Raw genomic sequence first — 27,807 nt, forward strand, 5'->3', positions numbered from 1 at the left:
ATAATGATAATGGGTTGCATTTAGCTAACTTTCACCCTGAATGGACTCACTTTAGTTAATGGCCATGGCTGAGATGGATTTCCATGCTTCTTCACCTACACAGTTTCCCCCAAAAAAACTTCTTAAGTAGCTGTTTAAAAGAGCATCTGCACATTTTGTTTCATAATGCACCCTCCCTGGATCCAGAAAATCTAAGTAATTACCAGCCAGCTGCCATGTTCCCGTTCTTGGGCAAGGTCATGTGTGGGTGGTCACAGACCAGATCCAGGTGCTCTTGGAAGAAACTGATGTTCTTGACCCATTTCAACTGAGGGTTTAGGCCTGGTTTTGGCACAGAAAGTGCTTTGGTCGCACAGTATGATGACCTCTGTTGGGAGATAGGGAAAATGTGTCCCTGTTAATTCTCAATGACCTCTCTCCTCAACGCAAAAATTAGGAACATTGCCAAACATTTCTTCAAGATCTTTGCCTGGGGCAGACAGAATTTTCACTCCTACACCACAGTTCCACAAGCAGCAGGAATAATCTATATATAGGGTTACCTTTTTAAGTTGATGGTCACTCAAAATGGTTTGATCAAAATTGCTTCTACACATTGTGAAGCAAAATAATTATTTTATCAGCTTTCTCTAAAATTAAAAAGTGGACCAAGCTCACATTATCATGGCTTGGCCGTATTGCCAGAGTTAAAGTGATGCTATTGCTATGCCTCCTTGAAATTATCATAAAAATGACTCAAGCAATAGCCAACAATTATACTTATTCATTTATTCAGCTAAACAGGAAGCCTCAGCTACCTTGCCACCCATTGTACAGGTCCACAGCACAGGGAGGTGTGGCAGTAACTATTTTGAAATGATATTGTGATGTAACCAATCTATACCACGCACATACCCCCTCTTCTGTTTAATTCTTTAAAAAGTGTTTCTGGATAACAATGGAACGTTAAATGGGCAGGGAATAGCTGAGGCTAACCATTCCAAAAATTATCTATACTATCTCTAGACAATTTCTCAAATCCCTTTCGGAGCTCAAGGCCTGAAAAGAATGGGCAAACAAATTCACTCCTTTAATGTCACCCATGGTGACCCATTCTTGATCTTTCACCATGGAATTACTGTGTGCTAACACTCCTGGAGCATTAGTACAAAACCAAATAGCTCTTGACAAGCTCCAGCTTGAAATTCATCATAAAGAACTCCTGAGGTCTCCCTGGCAACCTTATGAGATGCAATGAAGGCCTATATCAGAAGTAATAAAGCCTTATGACATCTAAACAGGTGCTCCTAAGGTGAATGTGGACTTCCCTCTGGGTCTGCTGCCACCTTCACTCTTGAGGCCTGGGGGACAAAGGAGAAGAACTGGAGGTCAAAGCAGGGCTCAGGATGTGTCTGGAGGTGTCACTGGGGGGCTTCACTTTGCATTTGCCACCACTGATGCACACACTTACAAGAAGATCCAGCAGGAATAAGTTGGGTTAGAGCTCTAGTCCATGGGCACACTTGCCGTGACAGTGAACAATTCAATATTATCCATCTCTCTGAGGCAGGTGTGATTTCTGTAGTGTTCCAGCTTAGAAAGAGACTTGAAGCATTTCTCAAATTTTACAAGTCATGGACTATCATATGTTACAGCATTCTTTACTGCTGACTTGTGACAGGGGCGGACTTTGGTAATATGGTGCCTTGAGCAAGGAAACCCGCCCCACCTCACCAAATATTTATTAATTTCACAGTAACTGTACAATGGTACAGTTGCTTTTTATGGATCTTCTCGGTATTACTAATTTGCGCCCCCTTAGCTTGGCGCCCTGTGCATAGGAACTGCCTGCACCACCCTAAATCTGGTGCTGTTTGTGATACTGTCTTTGAGAAAAGTAAAAGTAGGAAGGTCTGAGCACTGCCTTCTGGGGCAAATCATGAAGAGAAAGGGGTTTGTATTTTTGCTGCTCTTAGACCTGAAACTGAAAAGGCTCCTGATTTGGAGGGTAGCTTGGAAGCACAGAAGGAGCATTGTCCTAGCAGTGATTTTTCTGGTTACACAATACACTGGCTGTTTCTTTGTGAAATCAAGCTTTGCCCTCATTTTCTGCTCTCACACAGAGTTGCCTGTAGCTCTGTCAGTGGCTGGGGGTGCTTAGGAAGTGACTGCTATTGTTTATTGCTATGGCATTATTGTGAAGTATGGCATCACCATTCTGATGGACACAAATCCAAAAAGCAAAAAGACAACAAGATAGTTAGTGCTTGGCCTGTGGGAACTGTGATAGCAATAGCAGAGCCAGCTGCCAAATATGTAGCCGTACCTTGGTTTTCAAATGCCTTGTGCTTCAAACGTTTTGGCTCCCAAATGCCGTGTTCCGGTTTGCGAACTTTTTTTGGAAGCCAAACATCCAACGCGGCTTACGCAGCTTCTGATTGAGTGTAGGAAGCCAATTGGAAGCCACGCCTTGGTTTTTGAACATTTTCGGAAGTCGAACAGAGTTCCAGAACGGATTCCGTTCGAGAACCAAGGTACAACTGTATTAGCATTTATATACCTACCAATTATCTAATAGCACAAGGATGGAAGACTGAAGAAACCCCAACTAAAGAATCATGGCAAGAAAAATTGATGGACTATGCAGAACTGGCAAAACTGACATATAAGCTACATGACAAGGATAACTGTGACTTTAAAGATGAATGGGAACCCTTTACAAAGTATTTGAAGATGCAACAAACTGAACTGGACTCCTTGGCTGGCTTTGAATAAACATTCACAAACTTTTTCTTGATAATAATCAGTTAAATAGTTTGAGGATCTATACAACTGTGTAACATGCAGAAAACAGCATTATTAGAGAAATCAAAGACTGGAACAGAGGGAAGCTGGGGGATGGGTTGTGTGGGAGGGTGGGGGGAGGGAGGAAAAATGGGGGGGGAATAAGGATGATATGTTTATGAATAATATGTTTTATTTTAATTTTGAATAAAAAGTGTTATATATATCAAATATACACCAGTACTGCTGTTCTCATAATTCAGCTAGGAGTCTGAGAGAAAATGATTTAGTTAGTTTGGGGCTGTGTTGAGATTTATGAGTTGCATACCTCCTAAAGGAGGGGTGGGGAACCTGTGGTCCTCCAGATGTTGTGGACTAAAACACCCATCATCCCTGACCGCTGGCTATGCAGGTGAGACAGTTCAGTTACATTCTAATAACATCTTGAGAGTGGCAGGTTCCCCATTTCTCCCCTGAAAGATCACGCCTGCGTCTTGGGGGTATTCTTCAACCGGACTGTGCACAGATGCACAGGTGATATCTGTGGCCAGGAATGCTTTCCTCAGACTTGCCCTTCTATGCAAGCTGCAACCTCTGGAAACAAGAACCTGGAGCCTGTGACCTAAGTACTGGTGAACTCAATGTTGGCCTACCACGATGTGTCCCACATAGGGCTTTATTTGAAGAGTATTCAGAAACTGCAATTGGTCTAGGGTGCATCACTGAGGCTGCTGGCTGGCACTTGGCTACGAGACGATATAACATTTGTTCTCTAGGAACTATGCTGGTTACTAGTTAGTCACAAAGTGTTCTTTAATTTGTGATTTGACTGAATTCTTGTATAGATTGATGTTAATTGTGTGGGTGACTTTTGGAATAGGCTATAAATGAGAAGAAAATAAAAATGAAAGGAAAGCTGGAAACATCCCACCCTATAGCCCCCATTCAACCATTACATTATACCAGTTATTTCATGCAGCTTTAGAAACATGCAGATCGAGCCTAGGTAAGAAATTTATTCTGTGTGAAAACAATGAGGGGGCAAAGGTAATACCCAAAACATGTTTGTTAAAGTAACAATGTCACACGCCGTAGAACCAGTTGTGAAACCACAAAAAAGTATGTGATGACTTGCTCAATACAAGAGGGCAATGCTGCAAATTACGGAGGCAGCATTATGCAGGGTTACTTCCTTTGTAGTAATTTTGAATTAAAGATGTGGCAAAACATTGACCTAGAACTAGCAGCTAAGGCGTACCTAAATCCTAAAGCTCCAGAAAGGACGATGCTCAGGTCACGGCACCAAGAGTACAGAAGCTGGGCCTTGCTGTTTCCTTTCAACAATACCATTCAGTAAAAGCTGCAATGCCTGTAATAATGGAAGAACTAAGAAAGTATGGTAAAGTGGCCAGATTCAAAACCAATGAATCCAAATCAGAAATAATGTATATGGGTATTTCTCACTCTGATCAATCAATCAATCAATCAATCAATCAATCACTCAAAACAGACCAGTTGTAACATCTGCCACAAGGCAGATAGAGTGCCCATAACTAAAAATCTGTCAGCAAAGGAAGTAAACTTCACACTTTTACTTTTACAGGTACAATGAGATCATAGATCTTGGAAATACCTGTATTCATCATGTTCAGGTCACATAGCTGCTGTAAAAATTGCTATCTATCCTTCCAAAATTGTTGTTTATATTTCAAGTGCTGCCAATTATCATTACTGTACAACCAAATAATTCAAAATTTGGCAGTGCTTAATAATCAAGCTCATACACAAGGGAGGGGAGCATGACTAGGCTACAAAATTATATCTGGAAGTGTTCCAACTGGTGGGGTTGGAATCCTACACCTGCAAACTTATTACAGTGCCTTTCAACTAAAGGATTTGATGTCATCGATCCACAGATAATATGGTAAACAGTGGGTGGATATAGAAATTTTGGATCCAGTATGTAAAGCATGTCCTTTTCTACCCTCTTCACTTGCCAAAACCCATACCACTGCAAATCCTTTCCTAGGCACCGCACTGAATATTTGAAAAACAAAGTTTTAAAAAATGGCTGCTCTGATATCTCTTTGCTTCTATCCATCTTTTAATGAAGCGAGGCAATGCTTAGATTGGAATGGCTGGAAACAGACAGGCTGTTATAGACTTTTATGCAAATGGTATTCCTCTACGAAAAGAACAATTCATAGGGGACATACCAAATATTAAATGGTCGTGGTACCATTTCAATCAGGCAGAGGGCCTTCTCAGTGGTGGCGCCCGCCCTGTGGAATGCCCTCCCATCAGATGTCAAGGAAATAAACAACTACCGTACCTGTCTTTTAGAAGACATCTGAAGGCAGCCCTGTTTAGGGAAGTTTTTAATGTTTGATTCTATTTTTAATATTCTGTTGGAAGCTGCCCAGAGTGGCTGGGGAAACCCAGCCAGATAGGCAGGATATAAATAATAAATGATGATGACAATGATGATGATGTTAAGTTTCTTGTTAAACCCAGACACTTCCACTCAGGCAAGCACACATTTTGCTAACCTCTTTCCATTCTCTAAGGGCATACGTTCCTTGATTTTTAAAACTGTAATAAACCTAGAATATGGCAATCCTTTGTACCCCAAAATGCCAAGGGAGATGGACCTAGAAGCACAGCCAGATGTGGCCACCCTCTGAGATGAGCTGAATCACGGAGCTGAAACACTGAGCAAAATCACAGAGCAGAACCAATTCAGAGCTGACCGTTCTGGCTAGAGTACGGTGTTCCATCCATCACCTCCACGTTGGCATTGGAACCATGGCTTCACTCATGCCTCTACCGCCGTTTGCCCCAGCCTCTGAATCATGGGACTCCTACCTTGCTCGGTTTGACTGCTACCTCCAAGCAAATGAGCTGACAAGAGGGTCTGTAGAGCAGAAGCAGGGCCTCTTCCTCAGCCTTGTGGCCCTGAGGTGTTCGCGACGGCCCGAGCATTGGTTGCGCCTTTAGCAGTCCAGGCAGCGCCATGGGACACGATTCAAGAGAAGCTCCGCAACCACTACGCGCCAAAGCCGTCCAAGATTGCTGCCCGCCATGCGTTCTACCACTGGAACCAGGCAGAGGGGGAGTCAATTAACAACTAAACCGCCGCCCTCTGACAGGCTGCAATGCACTGCAAGTTCCAAGACTTAGATGATGCCCTGATGGATCAAATCATCTGTGGGGTCCGGGACATCCATCTGCAACGGCATCTCCTTGCCAAGCCAGACCTCACGCTGCAGAAAGCCACTGAGGCGGCCATGGCCTCAGAAGCTGCTGAACTCTCCACCCAGGAAATCCACAAGGCCAGTAGCCCATATTTAAAAGACTATGTTCACTGGACAAACTGCACATGTAAAGCTGTATGGTGAATAGGGTCAATTAATATGCTTATGTGCCTTACTGAAACCAGTAAGGGTATTGCTGTATGTAATAGAACCACTATGATTGTAACTAATGCCTTATCTCGGTGGGGAGGGGTGTTATGTATTGAAGTTCTCACCCTGGCCACCAGGGGTATTGTGTATATAATTTTCACTCAGGTCCACGTCAATTACCTTAGGCGGGAAACCCTGGGTTGTTGTTGCTACAATGTTGATAGCCGGCTGCTTATAAAAGCAGGCTGGTTGAGCTGTTTGCTGTTCAGTTCTGTTTCAGCTTACAAATAAAGAGCTGCTTTGGAAGAATCGCTGTGTCGTCTGATATGTTCACCCACAACTTAACACCTTTAAAGCCCTTGTCTGTGGTAAGAAGACCTTAACCGCTTTCTCCCCAATTTGAGCCTTAAGTTCAATACTACAGGCCCTGCTCTATGTCCACTGGCATTAGATTTAAGAGTGAGCACAAGGGATACCTGTCTCTTTTCTTTAATGGTACCTTGATTACAGAACAGCCCTCTCAGGGAAGATCCAATTGGCTTCAGCTTTGCTTGGCTCATTTATTCCTGCAGGGTTTTGTTTATCATATATTAATTCTGATCTGCAGTTGTTGCCGTTTGGTTTCTATTCTTATGCTGACAATTCTCTTTAATGCAATTTATTTTTGTATGTTTTAAATAATTATTCTATGCATTTATTTATTGGCCCTGTTTAACATACAGGTCAGTGGCTGTCCGATTCCTGGGAGTCACTTTAAAGCTGCACATTTGGTAGGAGCAAGCTGGTGGACAATTTATGGGACTTCTCCTAGGATTCCAGTAGAATACAGCAGTATTGTTATTTTTTAATGTACTTCCCTCGCTGTGCAATGATCTATTTAGCTAACAGGGGGGAGGGGAAATATCAGTGGATCAAAACAACACAAAGATGTCAATAAAATAATTATTGCCTGGACACTGCTCCTTCGTTCAAGTTTTTCCAACACATTTGCTCTAATTGAGCTAAAATTGCTTGCAGTTAATAGTAGTGCAATCCTTTCCTCTGTTATGTAAACAGGAGGAGATTTTCTATCTATTTCTGGCAACAGAACTTGAAGATATACTGGCATTAGGGATCCATGGAGGTATAGCATCAAACTTATGCTAGCATAACATTACTCTGCTATAACGGGACTTAACTCCACCAGTACTTAGGCACTAAAAGGCAATAAATTGTACAAACACCCAAGGAGAATAACAAATATTGGTATATTGCTAATATTCATCTTCTCAGAATCCGTACCAATAGCCTTCCTCAGGATTCCAGATCCAAATCCCTCATAGGAATTTTGGTTCAACTCCAACATCTGGGGATGCAAGGATAAGGCACCTCCTTCAGATAAGCAAGAAGGAACCCATGCTTTAAAGTATGGCTTCTGCAAATGTCTTCTGTTTTATTCCTCCCCTTTTATTCCTCGCAACATGGAGAAACCGTACTGGGAAAAAAATCCTTCCCCTTCAACAGCTAGTTGCAGTGTCAGGCTTAAGTATAAGGTGTGCAGAAAACAAGGGAGGTGTTGGCCTCAGACTCCAAAATGAAGATAAAACTCCTACCATGCACAGATGAAGGTGACAGGGAAAAGCCACTTTTACAAAGAGCAGCAGGTATTCCACCCAGTTACTGCTGGTCAAACATTAAAGGCAAAAAGTGATAGCAAAGTTCATTTGGTTGGGTAGGAAGGCAAGCGTGAATAAAGTAGGAAGAGAAATTTGTAAGAAAAGAGAACTGGAAATTGCTTGCTTGGAAAAATATTATGAAACATGGGTGATGAAAGTATTTTAGAGCAATGGAAATCAGACAGTGCAAACAAATATAAGTAGACAGGGAAAATGGTGCAATGGAGAAAATTACATTGTTAATGTGGGCTTAAATATATGGGACAAGCATTGAAAAGTTTTGACACCTAGCACATTGGCAATAGCACCTATACTAAGAGGGTGAAATATGGACATTTAGAAGATTTAGAAGATGTCAGGATATGGCAATAAAGAGATATGAGTAAATGTGAAGAGTGGGAGAAAATAAAAAGGGAAGATTTGTACGAGACAAGTGCCAATACTGCCTATTTTCCTTTTTATTCAAATAAAAACCTTTTTAGATACGTTGAGACAAAAGGTTTATGCAATGTTAGTTCTACTCAGAGTAGACTAATGGAAATGACTCTGTTGACACCATTAATTTCAATAGGCCTATTCTTTGATTGGGTAGAATATCGCCTGCACATTTTCCTTCCCAGTAAGCCAATTGGTAAGAGCCTCCTTGTCTTCATACCTGAAAAACAAAAACTAGCACACCAGGAGATCTTAAAAAATCTTCCTGTTTGTCACTGGCTCACTGTGTGGTATTGGGAACACTGCTCTGGTATCTTTTCAATCAAAGGGGTAGCCATCTAGCCAGGATCATGAATTGCACTCTGCTTAAACCTAGGCAAGCTTGCCCCAGCAGGAGGTCAAAGACCTACATGCCAAGTCCATGTGTGTCATATTCTTCTTTTTAGTTTAGGCTTTCTTTCATGATCCCAGATCTGGGCACTACATTGAAAATCAGGGGTGGGCAGGCTGGAGAGAGCCCTTTTCATTTCCTCACTCCTAAAACCATCCCCTACCAGTCTCCTTTTCTGGCTGGTTGGTTCCCTGAAGAGGGGCCCTCCTTTTATAGAGTAGGGATTAACTGCAATATTTTGTTGCTGGTCTCACACTTGTTAGTATCCTAACCCCTTGCCCAGGCTGTTCCATTGCACCCCTGCAGGCTATTTTAGTAAAGTCCTGCCCTTAATTACATTTCCCCAGAGCCCAGTACAGTGATGTCCTGCACCTGTTCATCAAAAACAACAGGGAATGACATCACTGCTTCCACTACAGCAAGACACACACAGAGATTCAGACAGGCACATCAGTAATACACCAGAAAGAGGACTTATAGGCAGAAGGAAATGACAAAGATCAATTGTGGAGTCGCATGGTCCATGCAAGCTGTAGAGAGTGTTTAGAAATGTTACAACAAAGGTGCAGATTAAATGTGGTCTTCAGATAAACAGAAGGAAATAGCAAACTAACATAGAATCTACAATTGCTCAGTACCATTGCTGCAATTTAGTACTACTAAGATATTTCAAACTCTAGGTTAATTTTACTCACCATGGGGAAAAGCAACTGGCGAGTGAGGATTAAAGTGAAAGCAGCAAATGGGAAAAGGATTTTAAAAAACCCTCATGCCCACTTATGTGCTGCACATAGTGCTTCCCCTTGCACACTGCAACCCAGATTTCCCACTCCAGGTTTGCTACTGGACATTTAGCTTGGCACTCCTTCACTTCCACAACAGTTGTCTATTATTTTTCAGCTGTTCAACAGAGATAACTCAGAACAGATCTGCAAAACCACCTTCCAACTCTGCCACATTGGTGTAAGTCCCTGTTACGCCAGTTACATATGTGGATTGGGTCATAGGAACTTCAGAGACAAGGAGAAAAAAGATTTTCCTAAATCAGTAACAGTTTTGAAGAGATTATAGGGGAAATATAGAAATAAAGTAAATGTTCACAAATTGAAATAGTGTGGTATCTTACGGTTTTATGTTGAAATCGGTGCTGCTTTCTCCACCCCCGTCCCATTTAAATAAAACTTTAAGCAGCCAGACAAGCAAAAATATCTGTATTCTTAGTGTAGTAATTAATGATTCACAGGAAGAAATTCATAACAAAGAAATCTGAAGCTGGTATATAATCATTTAACTCACTGAAGCAAAAGGTTTTAATAACAGTGAAAGGATCTCAGCGTTACTAAATGCTGAAATGTGAGAAGTAGTTCATCATGACAATAAATAGTAATTGTAGATGTAAGGCTGACTTCTAACTGAACTAGGACCACTCAGAATAGATGTCTTATACTGTAGTCAGCTATTTGCTTCAAAATTATATATTTGCATTAAAAAGTAAACAAATGAAGACCAGTATTATGGCCTTTTAGATCATAGAGACTCCAAAATTACAACAGAGTGGTCTTTACTTCAAAATGCAGCAAACAGGATCACCTCTGCATAAAATTATCTATAAAAGAAGTTTCTTTTTCACCTGTCTTCAGGCGTTTGTTCCTTTTAACTAATCCGAATCCACTCATGTGGGTAAAACCTCAGTGCCTAGGGCTTGCCGATCACATGGTCGGCGGTTCGAATCCCCACGGCGGGGCGAGCTCCCGTCTTTCGGTCCCAGCTCCTGCCCACCTAGCAGTTCGAAAGCACCCCTAAGTGCAAGTAGATAAATAGGTACCGCTTTATAGCGGGAAGGTAAACAGCGTTTCCGTGTGCTGCGCTGGTGCTGGCTCACCAGAGCAGCTTCGTCAAACTGGCGACGTGACCCGGAAGTATCTCCGGACAGCGCTGGCCCCCGGCCTCTTAAGTGAGATGGGCGCACAACCCTAGAGTCGGACACGACTGGCCTGTACGGGCAGGGGTACCTTTACCTTTTTTAATCCACTCATATTTCTTAGGTTTTTCTCATTATTCCACCCCTGTCTGAAATATGCAGCTCCGCTGTATGTTTTGTTATTTAAGAGGCTTGGCAAATGACAACAGGATTTATGGTAATTGTTTCTTCCAATTAGGAGCTTTGGATGAGGGTGTTATGAAAGCCAAGTACATGAAGTTTACTTAATTGATCCTATGGACATTAGCATTCAAATGTTTCAAAACATTCTGCAAGGCTGGTAAAGCCAGAATACCTACAACTAATCTGGGAGATCTGTGACATGTAAACAAAGCAGACCTATACTTAACACAACCCTGTCATCTTAGGCTCTAATTCCCAATAAAGCTACATTGGCTTCTCTCTGATCTTTGCACTCCCTGGACCACCGTAACTCAGTTTGTGCACTGGGAAGCATTCATATTGCTGCATTGTGAAAGCACTGAAACCGCAGCATGTCTTGATGGCAGCACACATGGAGTGGAGGAACAGTGTCTAGTCTGAGACAAAAAGTCTGCACAAAATAAGAAAAAGTTAGTACGTCTCATATCAAGACCAAGTAATTCTTAGTGCAGGAAAATGGTGTATTATAAACCTGAAATTCTCCAAAATACTAACACTAGCTCTAGTATTGTCATAATACCCTTTAGAATGGAAGACACTGGCTAGCTAAGGAGGTAGGCAAAAGTCCAATGGCCATTGAAGAGCCATGTGTGATTTGCAGTACCTCTGGTGATAGTTTCAGAATAACGTAAGGTGCAACCTTTTCTGAGAGATTTATGGGCAATGGTTAAGAGGCACAATACAAGGAGACAATAAGCATTAAAAAGAATTGTTGCAGAATGGTTGGTAACAGGTGGGCCTTTATAGATTGCAAGACTTTTATGCACACAGTAAAGGTAAAGGTAAAGGTACCCCTGCCCGTACGGGCCAGTCGTGTCTGGCTCTAGGGTTGTGCGCCCATCTCACTTAAGAGGCCGGGGTCCAGCGCTGTCCGGAGACACTTCCGGGTCTTGTGGCCAGCGTGACGAAGCTGCTCTGGTGAGCCAGCACCAGCGCAGCACACGGAAACGCCGTTTACCTTCCCGCTATAAAGCGGTACCTATTTATCTACTTGCACTTAGGGGTGCTTTCAAACTGCTAGGTGGGCAGGAGCTGGGACTGAAGACGGGAGTTCACCCCGCCGCGGGGATTCGAACCGCCGACCTTACGATCAGCAACTCCTAGGCACTGAGGTTTTACCCACAGCGCCACCCGTGTCCCTATGCAAACAGTATTCCTCTACAAAAAAAATTCACAGGTGACATAGCACACCTTAAATGGTTTGTGGTACCATTTCAATCAGCTGTTAAGATTCATGTTAAACCCAGATATTTCCACTCCAGCAAGCAGGAACCTAATAGCGGTAGAGCACATCTTTGTCAACCTCTCTCCATTCTCTAAAGGCATAGTTTCTTCAGTTTATAAAGCTATAATAAACCTAGAATATGGCAATCTTTTGTACACAAAAATGCTGTGGGAGATGGACCTAGAGGTGCCAATACCAAGTGAAATATGGGTGGCTTTGTTGTCCAACAGACCATTGAAATTAATTTCTGCAAAAATCAGGGAATCCTCATTAAAACGTCTGCATAGGTGGCACTATACACCAGTGAGGCTACCCCAAATATCTACAGAAGTCAATCCTAATTGTTAGAGAGGGTGTGCTTTCAAAGATACACATTTCCATCTTTCCATATGGAAATATGCATTAGCACTACTTTTAGAAGACATCTGAAGGCAGCCCTGTTTAGGGAAGCTTTTAATTACTATATTTTAATATTTTGTTGGAAGCTGCCCAGAGTGGCTGCGGAAGCCCAACCAGATGGGCGGGGTATAAATAATAAATTATTATTATTATTACTTGGCCTTAAGATGCCACCTGCTCAAGATTACCCTAATGATGATCTGTTAGGCTTTCTACAGATAGCTGCCCATATGGAGATGACTGCATGTTGCAAAGCTGATGTTGGGTTAAACATTTGATTCTTGGTGTACTAGTGTATGGTCCAATAGCATTGGCTGAGAAACTATCATGTCAAGTCAGAGCAGCAAAGGGCAAACACAGGCTCTATTCCTTTTAATCACATATGGCAAGTCTTTGTAGCTACCAATTAGTTTCCGGGCCCAATTCAAAATGCTGGTTTTGACCTACAAAGCCTTAAACAGCTCAGGACCACAAAACCTCAAGGACCGCTTCTCTCCATATGAATCTACCCTGAGATCATCCTCTGAGGCCCTCCTTCATGTGCCTCATCCTCAAGAGGTCTGGAGGGTGGCAACATGAGAATGGGCCTTCTCTGCAGTGGCTCCGTCTGGGGAATGAACTAGGGAAGTTCACCTGGCGCCTTCATTATACACCTTTAGGCGCCAGGCAAAAACATTCCTTTTTAACCAGGCCTTTGGTTGATTTGATTGACATCCTATGCCATTTTAAAATGTGGTGTTTTTTGGAGGGCGGTTATTGTTTTTATTTTGATGATATATTTTGATGTTTTATACAGTATTTTGATTTTGTTCTGTGAACTGCCCAGAGACCTCCAGGTATAAGGTGGATGATGATGATGGTGATGATGGTGATGATGATAATAATAATAATAACAATAATAATAATTTTGTATCCTGCCCTCCCTGGCCGAGAGTGGCTAACATAATAAAATAATAATAATTTGTTGATTACATAAATTGCTCAGACTGTGGCAGGAATCCACCCAACATGGGTAGGAAATGTGGCATTATCTTTTAGGGTAATCAAATTACACCTAATTACATAACTTGTCTTGATAAAATTTCAGGCTTGCCATGCTATCTGTTGTTTCGTGTTGCAACAATTATTTTTTCAAAATAAATGAAAACATTATTCACCCCCCCCCCAAATATTGCAAAATACTCTCTACTGTAGGGATGGGTAACCTCAGGCCAGTGACCAAATGTGGCCTTCCATGCCCCTGTGTCTCGTCCTAAGGACTCTTCCCAGCCTACACCTGCTCCTCGGCCCTAGCCCCTCCCTCAGTGGACCTGCTTAGCACCTCCCTTGAGTATTGTTGCATGGCTACAATGTGTCCTTGGATTCTGATTTATGTTTCTTGCTTGCCTGAATGGAGGATGGATGTGAGTGTGGGCGAGTGCATGCATGTAGAAACTAGCCTATTGTACAAGGGAAAAATTCACACTTTGTTCTGCCAATTGCCTAAAAGCAAATGAGGGCTGACAAAAGTTTCACACCCCTGCTCTACAGGGATGGGATCGTCACTCAAGCAGTGTGCATCTTTATGCACCATGAGTGGTAGAATAGATCATTGGGGTGTTTCTTCTATGAAAGTACCAAGCCTCTTGGGAGACTACAGATGTAGAAAACTGTGCTGAAGTCAGCAAGCAAGGACCAACAGCTAAGAAATGTTTATAGAAAACTCTTTGAAATATTGCATCTGTCCTGCAGCACCTCTCTTCCCTGAAAGCAGTGGCCAATGTTCTTTTGGATAGACTTAGGATAGACCTACTTCTGGAACGTTTACCTGAGAGTTTCACTGGATAGCACCATGTTATAATGGAAACATGTATCACAGCAAGGTGTCAGAAAAAAACAGGTAATCCACGTAGTTTGCAGCCATTTGCCCTTGCAGCCACCCGAAAAGTTGCAGTACCGCACATTAAAGAGTTGTGCACAGGGGCTCTCAAAACCCACAACCACAAAACCAAAGTTCAGTAACTGGAATGAAATAAGCAAGTTGGATTATCTACACCTGGTGTTCCCAAACTGTGTCATCTGAAAGCATTCTGGTAGTCTGCTTTGTGTTTGTGAATTTGTGACTGAAGATCGGGGTGGACACATCCAGTGCAATAAATATTCATATTAACTGTGATTTGTATTTTTATTGCTTTTAAGTTCAAATAATTCAAATTGCAATACAATAAAAATGTATAATGGGGGAAATCCCCATTTATAAGAGGGTTCCATTCTATGACACGCACAAGTGGGGATTCCCCATCCCCTTCCGTTGCCGTTTGCAGTGCATGTGTCAATGGGAATGTGCGTGCTAATGACGCTCAAGTGAGAAAACGCCTCTATATAAGAAATGAAAGAAGCAATACAAATATAATGAAAAATATAGCATCTAGCACAGTGCATTACAATTGTTACAATAGGCAGAAAAATCATTAAGTGGTCCAGCAAGACCTCAGCAATTTTCAAGTGGTTTGGCGTGGGGGGAGTTTGGGAATCATTTTTGTACACAGCTATGTATATTATTGGGATGCGGGTGGCGCTGTGGGTTAAACCACAGAGCCTAGGGCTTGCCGATCAGAAGGTAGGCGGTTCGAATCCCTGTGACGGGGTGAGCTCCCGTTGCTAGGTCCCTTCTCCTGCCAACCTAGCAGTTCGAAAGCACGTCAAAGTGCAAGTAGATAAATAGATACCGCTCCGGCGGGAAGGCAAACAGCGTTTCCGTGTGCTGCTCTGGCTCGCCAGAAGCGGTTTAGGCATGCTGGCCACATGAACTGGAAGCTCTAGGCCGGCTCCCTCAGCCAATAAAGCGAGATGAGCGCCGCAACTCCAGAGTCGGCTACGACTGGACCTAATGGTCAGGGGTCCCCTTACCTTTTATGTATATTATGGACCCAAATAGTTTCTATCATACGGCTGATAATTTTGAAAAAGTTAGCCACTAGTGAAAGGAATGCAGGAGACTGCATCTGGTACATTGGTGGGAATTGAATGGAAGTAAACCATGGGCAGACTGCACTGTACCAATGTACTGCAAAGAATTCATGAAGGCCAAAGCAGCATTTTTCCACACATCAAATTACATGCACCTGGGATATTTTAAACTTCCCTTGCAGTGAAGAATAGTACAGTTCCTTCGAGTCAGATGGGTTGCTCTCTGCATTACAGTGATTTCTAATGCCAAGTTTCTTGCATCCTCCCTGTGGAAGACACTGAATATTTGGCTTTATCTTATCAATGGCCAAGGATCAATACATCTGCAGACATCAAACTAGATAATAGCTTGATCCAGTGTTACTGGACTTAGGCGATCTACGGAAAATACAAAGACAAATCCTCAGTGTTTACCATGACCAGACCTAGGAACAAATGCAGGATTACCATCCATTCCATCTGGTTGCAGCAGAGAAGTTTAGGGAAGTTTTTAACGTGTGATATTTTACTGTATTTTTGGTTTCTATGGAAGCCGCCCAGAGTGGCTGGGGAGGCCCAGCCAGATGGGCGGGGTATAAATAATAAATTATTATTATTATTATTATCGAGAAGGAAAGCAAAGCTATTCAGTCTGCTCTACTGAAAAACCAGCTGCCTTTGGTTCTTCTGCCACCTAGTCTGCCACCTAGCAGTAGCATTTATCTCAAACTACTTGAATTATTTCCATCCCAGCTGGCTATTATAACAACTGTAGCTTTTAAAAAATGATTCCTGAGTTTGCTTTCTCCCTACATACCGTATTTTTCGCCCTATAGGGTGCACTGGCCCATAGGGCGCACTTATTATTTTTTTTGGGGGGGAGGGAAATAAAGAAAAAAAATATTTCCTCCCCCCCCCCAAGCCCCAAAGAGCAAAGAAGCCATGACAGCGAGCGGGATGTATCCCGCTCGCTGTCTTGGCTTCGTTTTTAGCCTCGGGGCTGGGGGTCCGGGAGCGAAGGCGAGGTTGCACTCAACCTCGCCATCGTTCCCGGAGCTTGCCGCTATCCGAAGCCCGGGGAACACAGCGCTGTAGCCCGCTGCGCACCCTGGGCTTAGGGCAGCTATCCGCAAGCCTGCGGCGCCCGGCGGGAACTCCCGCCAGGCTCTGCAGGCTTGTGGATAGCTGCCCTAAGCCCGGGGTGCACAGTGCCGCGCTCCCCGGGCTTTGGGCTGCAGGCAGCTATCCGCAAGCATTCGGAGCCCGCGGGAGTTCGCACCGGGCTCCGCAGGCTTGCGGATAGCTTCCTGAAGCCTGGAGAGCTAGAGGGGTCAGTGTACACGACCCCTCTCACTCTCCAGGCTTCAGCGAAAGCCTGCATTCACCCCATTGGACACACACACATTTCCCCCCATTTTCGGAGGGGGAAAAGTGCATCCTATAGGGCGAAAAATATGGTACCTTTTCCCTTTTGTGTCATGTTGTCAGATTGTAAGCTTGAGGGCAAAAACTATCTTTTTTTTTAAAGAAAAAAAAGATCTGTAAACTGGTCTAGGAGCACTTTCAGCTCAAGAGCAAGAGGTAATAGTTTAAATAAATATGTAAATGAATACACAAAGCAGAACATCTGATCTTTATTAAACAAAAAACCACAAAGAGTACATCTTGCATGTCTTCTACTCCTCCTCCACCATCCAATTCTAATCACAAAAGCACACTCCAAGACAATCAGGCTTCATATTTATATGTGTAGAAAAGAGTCAAGATATGCTCCTCATCCAGGTCTGGCTCATCAACAGATGTGTTCTTCCTAAAGGAATGCCTATGCCATTCTGTATGAACACACTGAACACTTCTGAGTCCCAAGTGATAAATGCAGCCGTGTAAATAAATTATCTCAATGAAAAGGTAATTATCTCAGGAGACAGAACTTTAGTCAGTAATCTTGCTGTTGAGAGTGAGCTGAAGTCTGAAAGGATGTCCAGAAGGAGCAACAAGCCAGAATATTTCCTACTCACCTTTGGTAGGGATGCATTGAAGCTGATTTGATATTGGTTTTTATGCCGCTGGGCATTTTACCTGGAGAGAGGAAAGCAGCTGGGCTTAGCAATGTGTTAGAACAGTCTACATTTTAGGAGTGATGAACATATAAGTGGGAACATTCTCCCTACTTCTTCCCTGGGGTTCATGTCAGAATCTTCTCTGCACACACTTTCTAAGTGAGGTATAGCCTCTCTCACTGTTTAATTTCTTCTACTTCTACATTCCCTCCCCATATTCACTGTGTGAAAATCTTGTTTTGATCGATAAAAACCTAAGAAGAGCCTTGCTGGATCAGACCAAAGGCTGATCTAGTCCAGCATCCTGTTTCCCAAAGTGGCCAAACATCTACTTCTTGAGAAGCCCAAAGGAGAAAATAAGCTCAACAGTCTTCTCCTGCTGCTGTTCTCTAGCAACTGGAATGCAGTGGGAACTGGTATAGTAACCAATGGTAGCCTTGCACAATGCAAAATTCCTCTGCAACAGCACGCTCCATTTAAGAGCTCAATTCTTTGAAAATAATCATATGTATATAGGTTATCATACCTGCCCATTCATCCCCACACCCAGAGTGTGTGTAATGTAATCCTTCTGGACATCCTCATTAAAAAGCTGGCTGACATGAACCTTTCTCCTACCATCTGTGACTGGATTAAATACTTTTTTGATAGATCGGACACAAACAGTGAGGATTGGACATGTAACATCTAATTCCTTAAAAATCAGCACGGGCACACTACAGGGATGTGTGCTAAGTCCCTACCTATATTCATTGTATACGTACAATTGTATATCATCTGACCTGTCTACTGCAGTTATTAAGTTTGCAGATGACACCACCATAATGGGTTTAATAACAGCTGGAGACGAATCAGCGTATAGAGGGGAGGTCCAAAAAATATCTACATGGTGCCTAGGGAACAACTTGCACCTTAATATCAGCAAAACAAAGGAGATGGTGTTGGACTTTCAGAGGAAGAGAGGAGAACTAGCCCCGCTGTACATCGGGGGAGGGCTGTGTGGAGAGAGAGTCTTCCTTTAAATTCCTAGGAGTTTATCTCAGTGAAGACCTTACTTGGAAAATAAATACAACCCAGGTGGTTAAGAAAGCCCAACAGAGATTCCATCTCCTCAGAGTAATGCGAAAGAACGATGTCAATCAACATTTGATGATCTCCTTCTACCGGTCAACAATAGAAAGTTTCCTTTCACACTGCATCACGGTGTGGTACGTTGGTTTGACATCAACTGATAGGAAGTGTCTACAGAGGGTGGTGAATACAGCACAAGATATTATGGGCTGTCCCAGTTGTATTATGGGGTGGTTTGCCTCTGTTGGTTAAAGGAATGGATGTAGCTAAAAATACATATTTGTTGGATTTAGAAGGTTATGATAATAGATTTGGTTGGCATGCATATTTATGCTATAACAAAACAAAAATCCATAAAGGATTTGGTAATCATATATTTCGAAGATCTTTATATGAAGTATGGGATAGGTATAAAAATTTATCAGAACGTAAAACACCGTGGTGGTTATCTCCATTGGAAGCAATGAGTGTGAAAAAGATAAATATGAGTAAAAACTGGGTTACCTATGAGAAATTGTTGGGGGGAAATGGAAATAAATGGAAAATGAAACCTTATGAGGAGGTTAGAGACTATGTGAATGATTGGTTGCACTATTGCCAAGTCAATGAAATGTATAAACAAGATTTTAAAGAAAAAGGATTTGATGATAAAAAAAATCAAAATTTGAAATAGAAATATTAAACAATGAATGTAAAATAATATCTAAAATGTATAAAATACTGTTGGGATGGCATTTGAAAGATGATACATTGGGCAAAAGACTTTGGATTTAATATACAGCTTGAACAATGGGAAAGGTTGTGGAATGAAAGGATAAAATTTACAGCCTGGAATGCTTTGAAAGAGAATATGATGAAAATGATGTATAGATGGTAAATTACACCAGGGAAATTAGCTAAAATGTACAAGACAAATAATAAATGTTGGAAATGTAAAGAAAAAGAAGGAACATTTTATCATATGTGGTGGGAATGTAAAAAAGTAAAGAACTTCTGGGAAATGATATTTAATGAGATGAAAAGATGTTGAAATATACATTTTTTAAAAAACCAGAAGCATTTTCACTTGGTATTATACGTCAGGACATTAATAGGCAAGATGTTAAATTGTTTTTATATGCAACAACTGTGGCAAGAGTATTGTTAGCCCAGAAATGGAAACAAGAAGAAATTCTGACGAAAGAAGAATGGCAGACGAAAATAATGGACTATGCAAAATTGGACAAAATGAAAGAAAGGATTCAAAGCAGCAGGAGGCCCCATTAGCTAAAGTGGTGCTTCAGGTTAACAGGTTAACAGTTTCAGGTTAAGAATGGGGGGCCGCTAGGGAGAGGGGCCACTAGGGGTGCCTTGGAAGATGGCCGACAATACCATCTCTCCAGCTCACACGAGGTAATTAAGAGGCTGATATGGGAGTAAATCAGCCTCCCGAAATTCTTCCCGGGGAAGGGAAGATGCAGCCTCGTCCGCGGTTGCCCATAAATCACCCCCAAGTTCGAAAGAAGGAGGGGGTGAGGGCACTGGACGGAAAGCCCTCGAGTGAGCTCTGGATCTCCCGGACGCTGCTTCTGAGAGCGACGCTAGTTGCATTACTTAAGTTAAAATCTTCGATATAAAAGTAATTGCACATGCTTCGAGCGAAGAAAATGGTTTATCAGCTGCTAATTAAGCCTGCCACTGAGAAGTTAAGAGTGATGGAATGGACTGCACAGAAGATAACATCAAAGAATAACAGCTATGTCGGTATGTTGAAATGGAACGGAAGGGGGGAAGCTTCTTCTTTTTATTATGATATTACTAACAACCCCTCCCCTAGAAGAACCGTCACACGACTGACAGCAAGTGAGATTAGAAAATAAACTGTGTGGAAATAAAAATAATAACTAAAGGTTATTACTAAGCTTTGTTTTTTGGAAGATCTGGAAAGAAAAATGAAAGGCTCTCCTGTGACGCAGTTCTTAATCGGGATCCGCTATTATGAGTTAGACTATGTTGCGAGATTCACAGTCAAAGGGGGAGGCGAGCCACTGCTTTGATATTTGGATTGTAAGTTTGATTTCTCCCCTGGAAAGACTGATTTATGGTGCAACTGGTCTGGGAAAATTAATGAGCTTAGAATGTATTTCATCGGAACTGACAAAAATGGCACCTGCCGCCCAAGCAGGACTTTTGGATCAGCGTGTGATGATTTACTGCAAATTAAAGACTTACCAGCTTTAAAAAGAAAAGAAAGGGAGAGCCTTACAAAGTTCACACAGAAACATAATGATGCTTGCTTCAACTCGCTTGTGGAAACAACTCAGAGGTGATTAAAAAGAAAAACGATAACAACAAGAAGATCAGAAGATGGGACTTGTGAACACCAAAAGCAGCAGAAATATGAGATGACTGGACCCTTACTGAACTTGAAGCATGGGAACCCCCAACAAAAATTTAAAATTTGGCAAAATATTTGGACTTAATGGTATAATTTGGTATAATTTGGAATAATTAATGTGATATGACTGGATTGTTAAATGGAAAATTTTGTAAAAATTATATATAAAAAAAGAACGGACCTCTGGAATGAATGTATATGCATTTAAATTCCCCCAGGCACCGATTCCTCTTGTCTCAGGATAGCTCCCCATTCGCTACACCCATACATTCCACTTCCTCTCCTTTTGCATTTGAGACACTCCAATATGACTGAATGTTTTTATTTACCTGGCTGTCCTGCTTGTGTCATCTGCACTCCTCCAAGCATGGACTGTGGCTGGCTTGATGCTCCAGACATTTGTACCTGCTGCATAGCAGAAGCACCTGCTATGATGGGGTTGGCACCTGGCTGACCGGACTGTACAGGCCCTGATACACCGGGTGGGCGTCTGTTTGACAGACCCTTTCCAAAGGCCACAGCTGCAACAAGTGCATTGGTATCAGCAGGGTTGAATGTCTGCTTGTTCTGCCGTAAACCTGCACAACGAAGGAAAATTTATAGAGCACAGTCTTAATACCATTATGCTAATCTTGGCTGCTGTTATTCTACTATTTCTGTTTCTAGGGCTACTGGACTGTGACCCCCCCCCCAACACCTCTGCTGTCCCTCCTGCTTCTCCAGTGCCATACCTCCACTCTCAGACTCTCGGTCTTCTTTGTTGATTTTCTCCAATAAGTTCGAGCACATTTTGTTTAAGCTTTGGATCTGTTTCTGTAATGATACGATTTGCACAGTAAAACATGTCAAGGAATTTGTGTTGCCTTAAAAAAAAATTACAACCTTTAATAGACTGCTCAATAAAAAAACTATTTGAGTATTTTACATAAAATGGTATAAAAGATTTATTAAAAATATTAATAAAACCAACTTTTAAAGGTGCACTTAATAAAGTTATCAAAAATATAGATAAAATCCGCAGAATTTTGACTTTCAACAAAACCTTCTGTTATATTCTGGTGGAGAAGCTGGTAAAATGTGGCCTAGATTATGTTATTGCTAGGTGGATTTGTAGCTGGTTGACTGACCAAACCCAAAGAGTGCTCACTAATTGTTCTTCATTTTCCGGGGGGGACGGGGACTGACCAGTGAGGTGCTGCAGGATTCTGTCCTGAGCCCAGTGTTGTCAACATCTTTATAAGTGACTTGGATGAAGGAATTGAGGGTCTGCTAATCAAATTTGCAGAAGACATCAAACTGGGAAGGGTAGCTAATACTTCAGAAGACAGAATCAGGATTTAAGAAGACCTTAATGGATTGGAGAACTGAGCCCAAACAACTCCTACTGTTACTGCTGCTATTCCTATACCATCCTTCCTCCAAGAATCACAGGGCCATTTACAATAGAAAACTAACAAAATGAATTTCAGTAGGGACAAATGTAAGGCTCTGCACTTAGGCAGGAATAATCAGACACACAAATATAGGATGGGGGACAACAGACTTGACAGCAGCACATGTGAAAAGGATCTAGGGGTCTTGGTAGACTACAAGCTCAACATGAGTTAACAGCTTGATGCAGTAGCAAAAAACAAAACAAAAAACCCCCCAACCAATGCAATTCTAGGCTGCACAAACAAAAGTATAGTGTTCAGATCAAGGGAAGTAATAATATCACTCTGTTCTGCCCTGCTGAGACCCCCACCTGAAATACTGCATCCAATAGGTTCAAGTTACAAGAAAGGAGATTCAGACAAAAAATTAGGAAGAACTTTCTGATAGAGCTGTTAAGCCATGGAAAAGACTACCTCAGAAAGTGGTGGTCTCTCCTTCATTATAACAGAGGTTGGATTGCCATCTGTCACGGCTTCTTTAAGCTGTGAGTCCTGCACTGTAGGGGGTTCCAGTAGGTGAACTTTTGGGGTCACTTGCAACTCTGATGCAGAATATTAAATGTGAGAACATGGTGGTAGAGAGAGAGATGCAAAAGACCACAGGATTCCTACCTATAAATATTCAGCAAGAGATATTTAACAACAAAAACCTAGGAGTTGAGTATACTTAAGCAGCTGAAACCCTTACCAGTGCCGCATCAGTACCAATGCGAGCCGCGTCTGTGCTCAGTTGCTTCTCTTGCTCCTCTACTTCAGGATCAGGCTTGGTTCTCAGGTGATCAGGCACAACCTCATGGCTGAACACTGGCACTCGGCCTTCTGTCTGCCGCTGGAACATCCAGACCATCAGTGATCAAAGTCATACTTTGCCGCAAAGCTACAGAATACGAAGTTGGCCCTACAGACCTGATGTAGGTTACAGAGACCCAGTTGTTCCTGGGAATTTAGGCCCAGGATACCCGCCAGCAGGATTCTAGCAATTAAGTTACCAATGCATAAAAAGTTTAAGCAATGAAGGTGAGCAGAAACAGTTACTTCTCTGTGTTGGCATCTTTACCATCAGCTAGCAGCTGAGTACCTTTGTAGCTCCTTCTGACTATCTATGAAGGAAGAGTCTAAAATTGGGACTGTATCACCAGCCAACAGGAGCCAGAACAGACTGCCACGTCTAAAATATAAAGGGTATAATTTTATTGCTCTGTGGATTTGAACTGTAAGCTGCTTTGGTGGCAATATTTTCTGAAAAGCAGGGCAAAAATAAAATGAATGTGTATTCTGTGAGAAATTTCAAACTCTGTTCTTCATGTTTATCTGAAGACACGCGCTGCGTAACACTAGTTTGTGGAGAACTGATTGAGCAACATTGTTTAAGACATGACCTAGGAATGTCAAACTCAAGCCTCTGGAATCCAGGGGTTGTAATCAATGTAGAGCTAAGGATAATGTTCTGTCAGCACAAGTGTTTCTCCTTGCGTAACAGAAGGTCCTCCCTTTTTCCTCCCACCCTCACCAGTTCTGCGGGCAGCATGGGTGAGGAGAAGAGCAAATGTCCCATTGTGGCAATTTAGTTGCCCCATAAGCTAAGATGTGACATACTTCCTTTTTAGACTGCAGAGGCACGACACCCTTGTGTTTGGTGTACAGTATACACAAAGTCCTAGCTAAAAGATTCTTCCAGTAGCAAGGTTGGCAAGGTATGAGGCTGTGGCAGAAATCAGCAAAGGGAGGAGATAGAGGCCAACATAGAATAGAGCATGAAGGAACTGAGGCTCAATTTGTTACATCCTTGCTTTCCTAAAGATCCTCTTTTCTCATTGGTTTCTGGCTTAGTCAACATTTGCAGCAAAGTGAAGTGATGTAATGAAGTGTACAACTTCAGCCTACAGGTAGGAGATGCCATTTTTAAAACTCCCCCAAATAAAAAACTGGAACGTGAGCAATCTAGTCCAATCCATTACGTGCTCTGCCATTTATAATACTTAAGTATTGAAGGTGCTACTATTCTCATTTAACCAACCTGTCACTCAACTTTTTCACCAGCACTGAAGCCAAGAAATGACTTGTAGCTATAAAATAGATTGTAATAATCAGCCAAATCCTTACCATGATCTCCTCATCACGATCTGGAGACAGCACTAGTGGAATTATGACCTGATTGCGCAGCAGTGGAGTCTTCTCATGTTTTAGCACTTTATTCAGGGTATTCAGCTGACCTGAGAGCAGAGCGAAGCTGTCTAACACTGAGGGCCTGAGGCAGAGATGGGAAAATGAAAAGGACATGAGGCACACATATACAGCATCCCTACCTCTGCCTTTGGGAAGTTCAAATCTTCACTGTTGAATTATTTTATTACATTTATATCCCGCCTTTTTTCCAAGGAGCTCGAAGTGGCATTCATGGTTCCCACCCCCTGCCCCATTTTGTCTTCACAATAAATCTGCAAGGTAGTTTAGTGAGCTTCATGGCTGATTTGGAACTAGAGCCCCAGTCTCCCAGGTCTTAGTCCAACACTCTTACCACTATGTCATACTGGCTGTACAGTGGTACCTCGGGTTACAGACGCTTCAGGTTACAGACTCCGCTAACCCAGAAATAGTACTTCGGGTTAAGAACTGCGCTTCACAATGAGAACAAAAATCGCACGGCGGCAGCAGGAGGCCCCATTAGCTAAAGTGGTACCTCAGGTTAAGAACGGTTTCAGGTTAAGAACGGACCTCCAGAACAAATTAAGTTCTTAACCCGAGGTACCACTGTATTGTAGTCATGATGCCATAACAAGAAAGGCAAGTAGCTCCAGCAGCATTATCACAACCCCCTGCTAATTTTAACAGATAACACAACACACTGTGCCAAGAGTGGAATATCTAGATACCCCCCCCCCCGCCTTGGAATATCTCTGGGAATTGTGGGTATCTGGGTAGAGAAGAACTGTCTAGAGCAGGCATGGCCAAACTTGGCCCTCCAGCTGTTTTGGGACTACAACTCCCATCATCCCTAGCTAACAGGACCAGTGGTCAGGGATAATGGGAATTGTAGTCCCAAAACAGCTGGAGGGCCAAGTTTGGCCATGCCTGGTCTAGAGGGATTCTGCCCCATGACAAGATGGGAGACTTGAAATGCATTCTTGCTCGGACTTCCGCTTGAGGTGCCATGGAAGATGACTGAAAATTCCATCGCTCCGGCTCTCATGGGGTAATTAGAGGCTGAGATAGGAGTAATCAGCCTCCCAAAATCTTCCCAGGGGTACGGGAAGACACAGTCTCATCCGCAGATGCCCAACAAACTAGCCCCAAATTCGGAAGGAAGGAGGGGCTGGGGGCACTGGATGGAAAGTCCCCAAGAGAGTCTGGCTCTCCTGGATGCTGTCTCTATGAGCAAATCAAGTTCCATTTCTTAAGATGAAAAATTGGATTTAAGTTTTGGACGTGCTTCGAGTGAGGAGGGAGGAATTACTCTGCTAATTAACCCAGCCACTGAGGTGCCAAAAAAGACTTGAGTGGAAGAAGGACTAACATTTAAGTTGGTATGTTAGAATGGAACAAAAAGGGGGGGCTCTCTTATTATTGTGTTTTGCTTTATTATATTATTTGGCAAAAACACCCCAGAAGAACCATTTACATTAACTATAACAAGCAAGATTGGAAAGTTTTGTATTTGTTGATATAATATGGCTCTAAAAATATAAACTGTGTGGAAATAATAATACTATATAATTAAGGCTTTCGATCTTTGACTTGCTTGGAAGAGGATAAAAGATTCTCCAATGTGTGGACATCAGGCAGAAGCAGAATTTCATTAGCCGCTGGAAAGATGTTTAAAAAACTTGGACCGTTTCCTGGAATCTATGTGGGAGTTGTGTTGCACTTGAAATCCACCATGATTGGAAGACAAGACTGGGCTGCAGAATTACAAATAGTCAAAGGGGGAGGTGAGCCTTTAATATGTCATTATACTTGTCTTTCCAGTTTGATTTGGTAAATCTCCCCTGGAAAGGCTAATGTTTGATGCAACCGGTGTGGGAAAAGCAGACGCTTAGATTTGATTTTATTGGAACTGAGTGAAGATGGTAGCTGCCAGCAGTGAAAAGACTTTCGGATTGATTCGGCAGAAACACCAGTGTGCGAGGAAATGCTGCAAACTTATAGAGGGGAATCATTGACATAAAATCCACACAGAAACATATCATTGTTTGTTTTAACTTGCTTGTGGGAACAATTCAGAGGCTGTGAAAGAATGAAGGTCAACAACAGAAATAATTAGAGGAACCATCGGAAATGACTATGAAAAGCAGTAGAAGTATGAGATGATCAGAACCCTCCGAACTTGAAACATGGGAAGTCCTATTAAAAATATATAATTTGGCAGAATATTCAGACTATTTGATATGTATATGTATAATTTGGAATATTTAATGTGATTTGATTGGATTGTTCAAGTGGAAAACTTAATAAAAATGCATTTTTAAAAAGGGGAAAAAATGCATTCTTGTTCCAGGATATTAGCCAAATCCTAATGAATTCTGAACAAAGCACCGTATTTTTCGCTCCATAAGACGCACCTGGCCATAAGACGCACCTAGTTTTTAGAGGAGGAAAACAAGAAAAAAATATTCTGAACGAAACAGCAGATGTATGATTTTTGTGGTTCATGCTGTGGCCACAGACATGTGATTTGAGGGTGAGTTTGGGGTAGTCCAATGCAAAAATCCTGAGGATCCATATGGATCCGTGCTTTGTAACCACGTTTTTGCGCCATTGCAGCCCCACTCAATAGTGGGTGCGTGGTTTTTTTGGTGCAGGCTGTAGCCATGGATGTGCTATGTGATCTGATGGTGAATTTGGGGTGACCCAATGCAAAAATCCTGATGATCCATGGGCTTTTACCTCCCCCCTCCCAGGCAGCCTCCTTTCCCAGCAGCCTTATCTCACTCCCGATTGCTTGCCGATCAGCGGCTTTGTTTCAACACCCACTTCCCTCTTTCACACACAAAAAAGCATGATCTGCTTTACGCCCCTGAGCAATTTGGCTCCAGGGACCACGCATTCGCTCCATAAGACGCACAGACATTTCCCCGTACTTTTTAGAAAGAAAAAAGTCGTCTTATGGAGTGAAAAATACGGTAATTGCTCTCATCCTACATTTATGGAAAATATCACATCAAACAGAACTATAGGGATTTCACACAGTCTTCAACAGGATACCACAAGCAAAGCTGGATGAAAGAAAACAGCTTCATACCTGTTTAACAGTCTGGATATACACATAATTACTCAGAAACAAGCACTATTGGGTTCAATTAGATTTCTCCCAGGTAAGCATGCACAGGGTTACCACATTTGACAAGGGATGCTCCAATAAACTGGCAAAGCTAACAGAGATGCTGCAATAACTGTCAGATCATAATCCGATTGTAATGAAATTAAAGAGAAGAGATGAATCATAGTTTACATGGAGAAGGAATGAACGATTACTAGATGATCAGAAGATTATGCAAAGGGCACAAGAGACTTTACCAAGAGTAT

General features: G+C 42.3%; 1 protein-coding gene across 2 annotated transcripts in view; it reads right to left on the reverse strand.

Moving 5' to 3' along the window:
* Positions 1 to 16,964: 16,964 nt before the first annotated feature.
* The window catches only part of MED8 (mediator complex subunit 8), a 245,683-nt gene continuing 234,840 nt past the window's right edge, over positions 16,965 to 27,807 (reverse strand). For both annotated transcript variants that reach the window (XM_081865585.1, XM_081865586.1), the window contains exons 3-7: positions 24,388 to 24,532; positions 22,973 to 23,113; positions 21,583 to 21,664; positions 21,181 to 21,429; positions 16,965 to 17,422 (exon numbers count right to left, since the gene is read on the reverse strand). In XM_081865585.1, the coding sequence (XP_081721711.1) occupies positions 17,358 to 17,422; positions 21,181 to 21,429; positions 21,583 to 21,664; positions 22,973 to 23,113; positions 24,388 to 24,532 (682 nt within the window). In that variant the 3' untranslated portion in view covers positions 16,965 to 17,357. The remainder of the gene's footprint in view (positions 17,423 to 21,180; positions 21,430 to 21,582; positions 21,665 to 22,972; positions 23,114 to 24,387; positions 24,533 to 27,807) is intronic.

This window comes from Podarcis erhardii (genome assembly GCF_964252035.2).
Source record: "Podarcis erhardii genome assembly, chromosome: 6".
Classification (NCBI taxonomy): Eukaryota; Metazoa; Chordata; class Lepidosauria; order Squamata; family Lacertidae; genus Podarcis; species Podarcis erhardii.